Genomic DNA, 12,215 nt, shown 5'->3' with positions numbered 1-12,215 from the left:
AGGTTGTTTGAAATCCTTTTTACCGTGAAGCAGGTTAAACATTTATGCTCTGACCATCAAAGCATCACATTTCATCCTGAAGTCCTCTAAATGTCGACTTCATGCTGAAATGACCAACAAGTATTGGCTTCATGTGCTCGTCCCTCATGCTGACACCAGGGGGCGCTGCAGTAAATCCAGCTTCGCTCTGCTGAGGGTGTAAATGTGACAGGATGAAATACATTTCACCGGCGTCGTGTGTCAGTTCCCGCCTTTATTTCTCCACATTTCATAGATCTGTAAATATTCTTACTATTTACAAAGAACACAGAAATGTGACGCGCACACACACACACAACTCAACACACAGATCTGAGCTGAAGAGATCAATCACAGTATTTACATTCTCTCCACAAAAAAAAAAAAAAAAAAATCTTTTTACATCCTCTGACATTTCATACCGACTGTGACAACCTGATCAGTCCGTGGATCAAAGCTACTCCACCTCGGCCACGTGAGCCACCTCCACCTCCATGGTCTGAATCACCTCGGGCGCCTCCTCGAGCTTGGTCCCCGTGAGCGCCTGCTGGGCCAGAACGTAGTTCACGACCTGCATGATGCCCTGATCCGAGAGCGTCGCCACCGCGCCGTCGGCCGCGGCCTCCACGGCTTCCACGGCCTGCACGGCCTCCACCGTCTCCTCCGTGATCAGCACCGTCTCGATCTCCTCCGCCGGCTGCTGCTGGGCCGGCCGGAGCTCCGGGGGCAGCTCGGACGCCAGGATGCTGACGGCGTGCTCCACCTGCGTGCCCTGGTTGTGGAACTGGAGGGTGTCCTTCTCCAGCATGATCTTCCCGGGCAGGTTGTCGCCGTGATACTTGGCCATGTGTTTGCGGAGAGTGCGGGCGTCGATGTGCGCCTCCTGGCACATGGGGCACACGTACGGTCGCTCCCCCGTGTGCGTGCGGACGTGGCGCTTCAGGGAACGGGCGTCGGCCCAGGCGACACCGCAAGTCAGACACTCGAATGGCTTCACACCTGGAAGAGACGAGAAGCAAACAGTCAGGTAAGCGAGCCTCCACACACAGGACTTGGCCTCCTCCCGGCGTGCGGGGAGTCTCACCCTGGTGGTTGTTGACGTGGCGTCTGTACTCTCGGAGCTGCGTGAACTTCCTCCCACACTGCTCGCACTCGCGCTCCAGGTTCTGCTTCACTCGTCCCTTCTTCCCGTGCGTCGCTTTCTTCACGTGCCTCCTGAACAGAGCCTTCTCAAAGAACTCCTTCCCGCACACGTTGCACCTGAGGGGACCAATAAGACATCAGCACGCACATCTCAAACACACCAAAGCAGGAAGTGGACTCGGCTCCGTTGGACTCACTTGAACGGCTCCGCCACGCTGTGCGACTTGACGTGGGAGTACCAGTCCTTCTTCCAGCTGTAGCACTTCCCGCACACCTGGCACTGGAACGGCTTCAGGCCCATGTGCTTGTTCATGTGCTGCTGCAGATCTTTGGCTTCGTAGAACCTCTTATCGCAGCTGCAGGTGACACGAGCAAAACCATCAAAACACCATCCAACAACTTACACTTCAAAGACCCGCGAACAAATTTTAATCTGCCTCTATTTCATGTATGAAAACATTTCTTTGTAATCTTTGTTGAGTTTTGATGTTGCTAACTTATTTTTTTTATTATTATTTATTTTGACTCGTATACATGTGCTAACATTATCTGTGTGTATCACTGTGTGTGAAACACATTGTTTAAGAACTTGTTCTAATAAATGTTCAAAGAAAAAAAGATGTCTCACTGTCCAATCACGCGTCATTAAAGAGACCGACAGCTACTCACTGAGCACAAGCAAATGGACGGACGTCGGGTTTGGGCTGGTGCTTCTTCAGGTGTTTACTCAGCGCTGAGGCTCGGTGGAAAGTGGCTCCGCAGGTGTTGCACAGGTACTTCGACTCACCTGTGAGAGGATTTAACAGTGAAGAAAGAGTCATTTTAACAAAAACACGCTCTCACTCGGGTTAAGTTTTAGATTCATCTGCACATCTTTTAAGACGTCTGTCTCTCACGTTTCTGTCTACGACCAACATGAACAGAGAAAAACAGCTGTTAGACTCAGACTTCACTTTACTGATCCCAATTTGGGAAATTCTTTTATTGCAGCAGCAGGTTAAACAAACACATAAACAAAGAGGAAAACTAAGAGGAAAAAAATATACAATTAAGTATATAAACAAATATTAACATGAGTTCTTAAAGAGAGAGAGAGGCAGAGCTATAAACTATGTACCAGAGAAAATCTCTCCACCTAAAAAAGGCCCATCTATCAGAGTCAACTTCAGTATAAGTGGACGCTGTATTATGGTTATTTTCCTTTGATGTTATATTTTCTTAACCATGAACAAACCTCACGCTCGTCCAGAGCAGCTCTAAATAAACCAGACGGAGACTCGGTGACAAGCTGTGCTGTGATCAACCAGCAGGTCAAACAGAGCTAAATCCTACAAATGAATGAAAGCACTTAACAAACAAACAGTAACGAAATGAAGAAGTCTCTCACTTTCAGTCTGTTCAGCCTCCATCTGCAGAACTTCTCTGTAGTTTCTGCCTCATAAAGGTTTCCTCTCGTCTCATTTTTATGTTCTTTTGTTGTCTGACTCTGCAGCGTCACACAGTTCAGGGCACAGCTGTGCTTCACAGTACAAATACTGTATAATGCCAAAGGAAAGAGCTGCCTGATGCTGAAAATACTGCAAACACTGAAGTAATACTGACTGCTTTAGGTGGATAAAATACTTTCTGTCTCCAGTTGTGCATTGATGAGCTTCTGGGTTAAATGTGAGCGCCATCAACTGTAGATAATACACTGAATATTTTAAGTATATTTATATGTATAAGTACCTGATACAACCCCAAAAAACCTGAACTGAACCATCATCTGATGGATGCTTACATGTGCTCAGTTAATATTCACCTCCATTCTAACCGGGACAAATGAAACCAAAACTAAAATAAAGCCACGTTTGTTGTGTAGTTTTCTCTGTGAGGATGATGAAGGTGAAGGGCAGCGCGCTCTCACCTGTGTGCAGGCTGGTGTGCTCCTCCATGCTCCGCTTGCTGACGAAAGACTTCTTGCAGAACTCGCACTGGAACTGTTTGGTGACGTCGTGCAGCGCTCGGTGCATCTTCAGGCTGTGCTTGTGGGCGAACGTCTTGCCGCAGACCTTGCAGGAGTGAGGCCGCACGCCGGTGTGGTTCAGCATGTGGATGCGCAGGGAGTAGAGCTTCGGTAAGGTCTTCCCGCAGATGTCGCACACAAACTCTCTTTTGGTGTGCGGCGATAAGTTCTTGTCGTCCAGATCGCTGTCCACCTTGGCGTCGGCGCTCTGCTCTGCGGGGGGTTTGGCGATGGCGGCTCGCTGGCTGCTCTGCTGCTTGTGTCGGGCCAGGTGGGCGCGGAGAGAGGCGGCGTACTGGAACTCTTTACTACACAGCTGAGAGGACACAGAAAGACGGCGGTCAGAACGTTTTCACGGCGTTAACCTCACAATGAAAACGACGCTGATACTCACGCTGCACTTGTATCCACGCGCCTTCTCGTGTTTTAGCGTGTGCATGATGAGAGAGTAGCGTCTCTGGAAGGACATGCCGCACTCGGAGCACGTGTGCTCTCCATCGACGGCGCTCTCTGCCGGGGTTTGATCCTGCTTGGCTCCAGCTTCAGGCTCCGTCACCGTCGTCCCGGCGCCGTCTGTGCTGGGCTCTCCGGTCTGTGCGACCTCCACTGTGCTGGCCTCTGGGTCTGCCCCTGACTCGGACTGTCCTTCGGCCTGAGTCTCCACTGGCTGCTTTGGTGGTCTTCCTCTCTTCCCAGGCCTTGGACTCACCTAAAAACATGTTGTGCTCAAAACATCTGACACTCTTAACAAGACGAGAACTCATTAACACTCAGTGCTTCGTTCTGGTGGAATGACGTACCTTCGGCGTGGCGGCTCGCGGCGGGGTCGCACCTTTCTTGGCCTCCTCTTCGTCCTCCAGCCCCATGTGTAAACGTGCGTAACCGCCCTCAGCGATAGAGCGCTGCCTGAGTCGTCTTTTGTTGGGATCATCAGACATGGCCTCCTGCTTGTCTCCGTGGCCTTCATCAGCGGAGGGATCCTCCTCCTCCAGTGGCACGAACTCCTCCACCTCCTTCTTCACTTTGGCTGGACGCCCTCGTTTGCGTTTCTGGGGAACGGGTGCTGACTCTGTCTTCTCCTGAGGCGCCGCCGCTGCTTCAGATGCCAGTTTGGCGACCTCTGAGGGGCTCACTTTGTCCGGGTCCACGTTTATGACGAAGGCTCCTGGTTCGGCGACCTGCGGCTGCTCCATCGCCAGGCACGCCGACACCACGGCGAGCGACTCGCTGGCTCCGGCCTGCCCGCTGTGGGTGACCACAGTCATCGTCTCCCCCTCCATTTCCTCTGCGCTGCGAGAGATGAGCGTGACCGTCTCTCCCGGCTCGGCTTGTCCACTGTGAGCGATCAGAGTCACGGTTTCGTTTGGTCCGGCCTCCCCATGATGCTCTTTGTCTCCCTCCACAGCTTCAGTGACGACCGCCATCGGCTGCTGGATGAAGGCCTCTTCAGCAGGTGCAACAAAAGCTAAAGGCTCGCCCGCCACAGCCACGCCGCTGTGTGTGACCACCGCCCTGCCATCACCCTGTATGGTGACCACGTAGGCACCAGACTCGTCCTTCAAGCCCTCCTGCGGCGCCGGCTGGCTCGACACCACGGTGTGCACGTCTCCTCTTTGGTACACCGTCAGCTTCTGCTCCTCCACCTGCTTATGAACAGACTCGCATATCTGCAGCACCTCCGTCATCAGCAAATGCCGCGCCAGGTTGGCGATATCTGCCATTATGCAGAAATTAAACGTGAGCAGGGAGGTGTAGGCAAAGTCCAGCAGCGGCAGGAAGCTGGCTTTGGTGAAGCCTGCAGAGAGAGACGATGAGGGTTAAAACCGAGCTGCTACGCAAACCAGCACGAACACAAAGCGACAAAAACTCACCGGAGAGGTCGACCACGGCCTCGTGCGTGGAGACGGCGCCCTTCTCAAAGAACAGCTCGTGGAAGTATTCGCTGCACGCGGCCAGAACAGCCTTGTGAGCGCGGTACTCCTCTCCCTCGATCAGCAGCGTGATGTCGCAGAACTGATTGCTGAGACGCTGCTGGTTGAGTTTTTCCAGCATGGTTTGGCTGTGTTTAGGCAGGAACTGGTTCACCTCACCTTTGCTGTCCACCTGGAAAGAGCAGACGCAGAAACTCCATGAACAAACGATGTGATTGTGGGTTAAGAAATATCACAGCTTTGTAACAATTAGGCCTGAAACATCTGTGAAACGTACAAACACCAGCTCATGCTTGGCCATCGTCTTGGTCAGCTTGGATCTCAGCTGACAGGATGAATCATTGACGAATAAACTATCATCTCCCTCTTCTTCCTCCTCTTCCTCATCCTCCTCATCGTGTACGTTGGCGGCCGTCCGGCGCCTCCCCGGCCGCGAGAGCAGACGAGGTCCAGAGATGTCATCAGCGGTCCGCCTGGTCTGACACTGAGCGCACTCTCTGATGTGGTCTTTGACATGCTTCAGGATACCTGAGGGGGTCAAAAAAGAGGACACCGTCACTTTAAACTCAGCCACAACTGCCCAGAGCCCAATGTGACGCCTTCATATTACTGTTACAGAAGACAGAAAACATGATTACACTGACATTTGAAGCACTGAAATCAGTTAATATTTAGCATTTTTGCTTGCTGCTAGATGCAGGAACGTCTGAGTGGTGCATTCACATACAAGTAGATAGTCAGTAAAATTAAAATCATTATGGAACTTTTCATATTATGGTCTTTCGACGGACCACAGAGAGACTAGCGACCAATCTGTGTGCACTAAAGAGGATCCGGATATATTTTTATATGCACATTAACTTTCAATACTTCAATTAAAAGTAAAATAATTATCTGTCCAAGGTGAAACGTCGCCCTTTGACCACTAGATGGAGACAATGAGTAGGTGGATGGCGGTGGCGTATTTATATTTGTAAGAGGCTCGCGTGAGCGCGGGTTGTCCGGCTCATTGAACCACCTCTCTGTGACTACACCCAGGGAGCTGCTGTGACCTGGCCTCAGCTCGTACCTCTCCACCAGTACTTCTGAGAGATGGACTCCCAGGTGAGCTGCTGGTTCAGGTGCCCCCCTCCTTCCATAATGTGCGCCTCGTTGATAAGTTCCTTCCTCCGGCCGTCCTGCAGCACCACCTCCAGCTCTGTGAAATCATTCTGGCCCTTCAGCCGACGCTGATAAAACAAAGTCCCGTTTCGAACAACGTAGCAGGTCGCCGCTTTGCGTATTTTCCTCTTGGTATTGCCAGGCGTCCCCGGCGCATATGGCTCCCGTTCATCGGTCAGATAGCGTATGATTGCCAAGTAGCTTTCTTCGCACGACATGTCTCGGCCGAGCCGCGCTTTCCCCGCCGAACTGAGGACTTTTCTGGGAGAGGACGGCCGCCCTCGGCTCGTAAAAATGTGGTACAAATTTTATCCGCCGCTCAGATGGTAGATAACATGAAACGAAAAAGCCACAACAACATTTCAAATTGTTTCCTAAGGTGGAACTGCAGTTAGTAACCGTCAGGGTAGACTTGCCCGAACAGACAAAATGGCTGCTGCACAACCGGACTTTGCGTCAGCAACAGGCGGAAGGACGTCGTGAACATAATCCACCACAGGAGGGCGCAATGAGCAAATTTATAACCCCACAGAGAGTTAAACTCACTTGTTTTTTTTTAATCTTTTTTTCATGTTTTCATTAATTATTATCGTTTGATTTTTCTCCTCAATTCTAGTCGCCATGTTTTTCAGTTTTATTGTACTGCACTAAGGTAAAAACATTTTGTATGACCTGTTTCCTCGTTTAAAAACATTAAAATTTACACTTTATCATGCTGTAGTCTTTTATTTCACTCTGGGACTGTTGGTCTGAAAGTCTGACTTAATCCATCCACTGTGGCAGCTCCATGAATGAATTAGATAAAGACTTGCTTCAGTATCTAAAGATAAATAAATTGGAAGGCAGCTGAGGTACTATATTATACCGCAGTGGTTGAGTAAATGTGCGTAACTCCAACTCTTCCAGGAACATTAAATCAGTTTAGTTTTTGTACTTTCATAACTGTCAGTTCACTCCAGAATTCAACATTCGGCATTGAGGAGACCAGGCCTAGTTTCACATAATCAGCTTGACAGAAGTGTCGATAAGCTAACCCTCTGAATGATGGAGATAAGTCACAAATCTGTGTGTACTGTACACAACATGCTCTGCATTAGCTTCAGTTATTTATCACCTCCTCCCTGTAGATGAAAGTCGTTCCAGCAGGGCAGCTGTCTGCCATCTGGAAGAAATAAGATAAAAGAAATGTTCTGTGTTCAAAATCAAATAATAGTTAATAGTTAATAATAGTACAGTTTTCATACATACATAAACACTGATGATATTTTGTTGAGAGGAAATTCCCCCTGTTTTCATCCTCAGAGAGCAGAGACATAAAGAAAATGATGCTACTGATTTCCAGCATTTCTCCATCCTGTCCAACATCTCTGCAGGGCGAATAGCAATATAAGAGCCCGTCTTCATTGTTCTTTGTGAATTAAGCTCCTGTAAATAAAATAAAAATACTGTACTGTACTATTATGAGAAAACTACCAATGTCATATGTTGAATCGTAATTGAGAAATACTGTTGCATAAAAAGAACATTGAATTAAGTTTATGTGTAAAGTATGTACAGTTTCTAAGAATACTGGATAACAAATACGGTGTTATTGCACGGTTGAAAAAAATATACAACAATCTATACATACAACGTGGTAGCATGCTCACAGTGACAATGGTAACATGCAGGTGTTTAGCATGTTAGCTAGGCAGCTGAGGCTGATGGGACTAGTTCTGCAGGTATTTTGTCAGAAAACAAAACATTGGATGACGTAAAATGATTACGGCACAAGAGGGGAAAGTCAGGAGGTCACTAAAGTCATTACGATGCATTTAGGACTGAACTGTGAACACAACTTCTGTCTGCCATCCCTGGAGCTATTAGCATGGCTGTTAGCATGGGTAGCACGGCTTTAAAAAAAAAAAAAAACTGCTCATCACAAGATCTCACAAGGTGACCTCTTCAATTAGTTTGTTTTGTCTGTTAACCAGAGTTAAAACCCAAACATATTCAAGGTTATCTTGATAAAGAACAATAAAAAGCAGCAAGTGTCAAAGAACGTCTGCTTAGTACAATAGATCCGCTTTGAGAAAACAGGCCGTCCAGGCAGCTCAGAAACCTTCACTGTCAGCTTCAAGTTGCTTTGTTATCAGTAAAATTAAGGAGGCAAGTGTGAATCACCTCCTGTCCTTCCAGCTGTTAATCACACACAGATGGACTGAAGGGAAAAACTGCATTTTAATCCTGTTCCAGCATCCTCAGAGCGGCACTGACCGGCCTCAGTGTGGCGCTACAGCCCTTTTCTAACCGTCCTACATCACACAGCTGAAATACCACCGCTGTTTTTTTCTGAATTACTCTGAGGGGAGGGGGCGTCAGATCATTTGTTGCTCATCCATGTGTCACATACCAAACCTGACATCAAACACTGGTCAGTAAATGTCTCACCACTGCATTCCAGCATTCACAGTTACACTGACTGGACCGTGCACGAATCACAGCTCAAATTGAGTGATGCATCTGTTGCTGCTGCCTCAGAAAGGACTTTCAGGGGATGAAGTATTTATTTCCTGTTACCTGTCATGAAGCCACATATTCTCAGAGCTCTGGAGTTTGTAGAAAGAGACACTCGAGTGCAGGCATACAGAGACAAACCTCTGTCTGCTGTTTCGGTGTCACATTTCCATTTGCAGTCATGTCTCTTCAGTCAAGGTCTCTCGCTGCTCTTTTCAGCTGATTCAGAATCTGCCTTTGTGGACCACAGATCCTCGACTCGCTGAGTAAACTGGAGGCTACAGACCCCCAGAACACAAGGAGACTCTCAATGAGTCTGAGCTGCACATACAAAGAGAAAAAACAAAGAGTCAGACCATAAGATTACTTCAGGTCTTTTGTCGTTCCAGCCTTGTTTAACTTCCCATACAGAGCTGATTTGATGTATCTGGCTCCCCCTCCTATGAGGCAGAGATTTAATATGTTTATTCTCAGCTGCTGTTGGCAGGAACCTCAACACGTGTCGCTCAGTGTTCATATGAACGCTGGGAAAGAGTTTATTTGCATCCCGTCAGTGTGTTTCTGTGTCAGAGGACGTCTGTTTGCTCCATCACTTGGTTTAATATCATCACAGGCTGCTTGAATGTTAACCTGTGATGCCTTCACTGCCAAACTCCTTCCTAACAAAACCACCTTTGTTTAGTGTAATGTCACCGCTCAGCTTGTTCACCACATCCTGGCACTTCCTCCTCTTGAGGCATGTGCTCCCCTCTTCATTTCCTCTTCTCTACAGGTGCTCATTGCTTTTGTGCAGGTTTTTCTGCTGTAGAGACATTCATGACTCAAAACAGGAAGGCTGGCGTGTGGTTCAGACATACTCTCTGAGCACTGAAAGGTGCTCTTCTGAGTCAGGTTTCATGCATATGCAAAGAAAAGGGAAACCCAAGGCTCTCAGAGTTCAGCTATAATTAAAGCTGCAAGCTTAAAGGAACAGTCCGCCATGTTTGGAATTAAGTGTGTTTGCTTTCTTGTTGAGTTTCAGCCTGAAGAACACGCCTCACCTGAGGGCTCCACAGACTTCCTCTGCATGCACCTCACACATCAACGCGTCTCCTTACTGCTCTTTGTGTGGGTTGTGTCATACTGTCCTCAGGTTCTGTGTAATTAGCTGTCTGTCGGTGTCTGAAAGCTCCCTCCCAACAAGATAAATGTTTTCTTTTTTTATTCTGGGTGCATGTCTATTCCTAGCTGCCACAAAATCAATATATGCCTTTATGGTCTGCCTGCTCTCTCAATTCATTACCCACCCTGATGCCCTCATCTCTGACTTCATTGCCTTCACAGTGAATGACAGAGAGGAAAGAGTTTTATAAGCTCTCTTACCTCCGTTGTCTGCTCTTACCTGAACGCCTGCTTGTTTCTTGCCGTAAATCAAATAACGTCTGTCACTGCCACATCACCCTTTTCACGGTTTGATCAAAGATGCACTCATCCACATGTATTTCAATGCATTCCTCTAAACCTCTGTCATGTATAGTGAAGCTCACGTGACGCACAGCCAAAATGGCTCACGCTGATGGTCTCGTCAGCCTCTAACCTTGACATGAGAGAGTAAACATGGCCTCTGGCGTTGTAGAGCAGAGAAATAGTACTGATCACTGCCCCTATTACCCGCATGGTTGGCCATTTGGCGTTTGGTTGTATATTTGCTGCTGAATCTTTTTCCACTCTCACTTGAAGCAGGCCGTTATTGACTGTACACACAAAAATTCCAAGAATAAGACATTAAATTATTTTCTCTTCACCCTAAATTCAGAGTTTTGACCTTGATCTGCAGGGTTTTGTAAATGAGGCTATTTTTACTGTACTGGAATAAAAAGCCTCTGTTTGTAGTTTTCTTTAGATTTGTCTTTAATTGGGAATATATGCGTATTTATACGTTCATCGTTTGTCTCAGTGGCACTGAAAGCTGAAGTTTGGGACTTCTACATATAAATGAACGTCTCTTACTGTTACGTCAGTCAGTCTCTTTCCAAATGAGCTCACACGATGCTGATTTCTCCTCTCATCACCAGGTAAATCTGTATTTGGCAGGATATTGGAGCTGCTGTCTGTGGTAATGTTCCCGTGTTGGCGGACCAGTAGTGATGCGTTTTACGTCAGCCAGTAATGTTTGGTTTGTCAGAGCCGAGCGATGGAGGCTTCAGCAGCTCGGACCATGCCACGTCCACAGCGTTTGTGTAATTACTCTCACTGCCAGAAGGGAGATAAAAGTTCCACGCTGCAGGTTTAAAATATGCAGAATTCACTAAAGTTGAAGCAAAAATAACAGTCAAGAGAAAATTGAAAATAATAAATAAGCTTGGCCCACGTCAGCATGAAATTATAGAACAGGTGAACTCACAACTACCTTCTGGGGGATAACAATGTCCTTCAGCAGCAGCAGTCGGCTTTATATGTGGCTGTTGTACCATCAATGTTCTGTTGTGGTTGCCATTAACTTCTGAAACTGTTATTTTGGTAAAGTTCGAGCTCAGATTTTTGTTGCAGATGGTTTTAAATCAAGAGTCCAGACAGTTGATAAAGGTGTTCCACAGGGATCAATATTAGGCCCCCTGCTGTTTACTCTATCGTAAATATCTTCACTTTCCCGTCCTGCAAAGATGCCATCCTATGCCAGTGGCTCTACTGCAGGCCAGTCAGACTCTCTCCAGGTTACACCCTGCTGAACTGATGAACTTCCTTATAAATGTGCTCTGAAAGTTTCACAAGAATTTGACATTTCTTAGACATTTATAACGTATAATTATGAAGTAAATGATTGCACAATCTAATGGCTGTAGAATAACGGCACCATCAGACTTTAGATTGGTTCACCACAGGTACAATCTCCCGGGAAAATAAAAGCTGATTGGCTGATAGTCTGGCTGGCACCGTTTCTATCTGCCTTCATGTCTCCATTATAGATGAAATGAATGAATGAACTCACGCTTTGTCTGCTAATGTTTTCGTCTACTCCACTAGACACTTTCACTTTACCTCGTTAGTGAATCTTCTCTCTTTCCAAGGTGGTGTTGACTGTTTGTGTGTCCTGTCTTTTCGGCTGCTTGGCTCTGAGGAAAACAGGAAAAGTTGTCTTAAATAAATAAAATTCAATTGTCATACCATGTTAACAGCTTGTTTGTCCATTTAAATCAGTAAAAATATGGAATCCCCTGAACCACCTGCACTGGATTATGACAATATCCTGTATGTCACTACCGCGGCTACATTTAAAACACTGACCGGCTTTCACTGCAGTGCCATTCGATTCATTACTCAGGGCGTCAGGTGGTAATGACATCACATTCGCTGCTGAGTGCAACTGCTCAGAGCCAAGGACCAGTCGGTCACATAAGACCCCCACACGCATCTTAATTTTTGTACAGATTAACACATGGTGTACACTGTCTGAGGAGGCCATCTTTAGTATTTTGTTTGTT

The 12,215-nt window shown here is 47.2% G+C and overlaps 1 protein-coding gene across 1 annotated transcript; it reads right to left on the bottom strand.

Moving 5' to 3' along the window:
• Positions 1-221: 221 nt before the first annotated feature.
• zbtb11 (zinc finger and BTB domain containing 11) lies at positions 222-11,927 on the bottom strand. The gene is made up of 11 exons (XM_076726610.1): positions 11,773-11,927; positions 6,167-9,075; positions 5,375-5,625; positions 5,038-5,269; positions 3,967-4,961; positions 3,561-3,875; positions 3,068-3,482; positions 1,831-1,948; positions 1,359-1,517; positions 1,103-1,278; positions 222-1,017 (listed from the first exon to the last, which is right to left on the bottom strand). The coding sequence occupies exons 2-11, from the start codon at positions 6,474-6,476 to the stop codon at positions 476-478; spliced, it is 3,513 nt and encodes a 1,170-aa protein (XP_076582725.1). The 5' UTR covers positions 6,477-9,075; positions 11,773-11,927; the 3' UTR covers positions 222-475.
• Positions 11,928-12,215: the final 288 nt, after the last annotated feature.

The sequence above is a fragment of the Chaetodon auriga genome, chromosome 3 (assembly GCF_051107435.1).
Source record: "Chaetodon auriga isolate fChaAug3 chromosome 3, fChaAug3.hap1, whole genome shotgun sequence".
Taxonomy (NCBI): Eukaryota; Metazoa; Chordata; class Actinopteri; order Chaetodontiformes; family Chaetodontidae; genus Chaetodon; species Chaetodon auriga.
The sequence above is the reverse complement of the archived record's forward strand: the minus strand, read 5'-3'. Positions and strand labels throughout refer to the sequence as shown.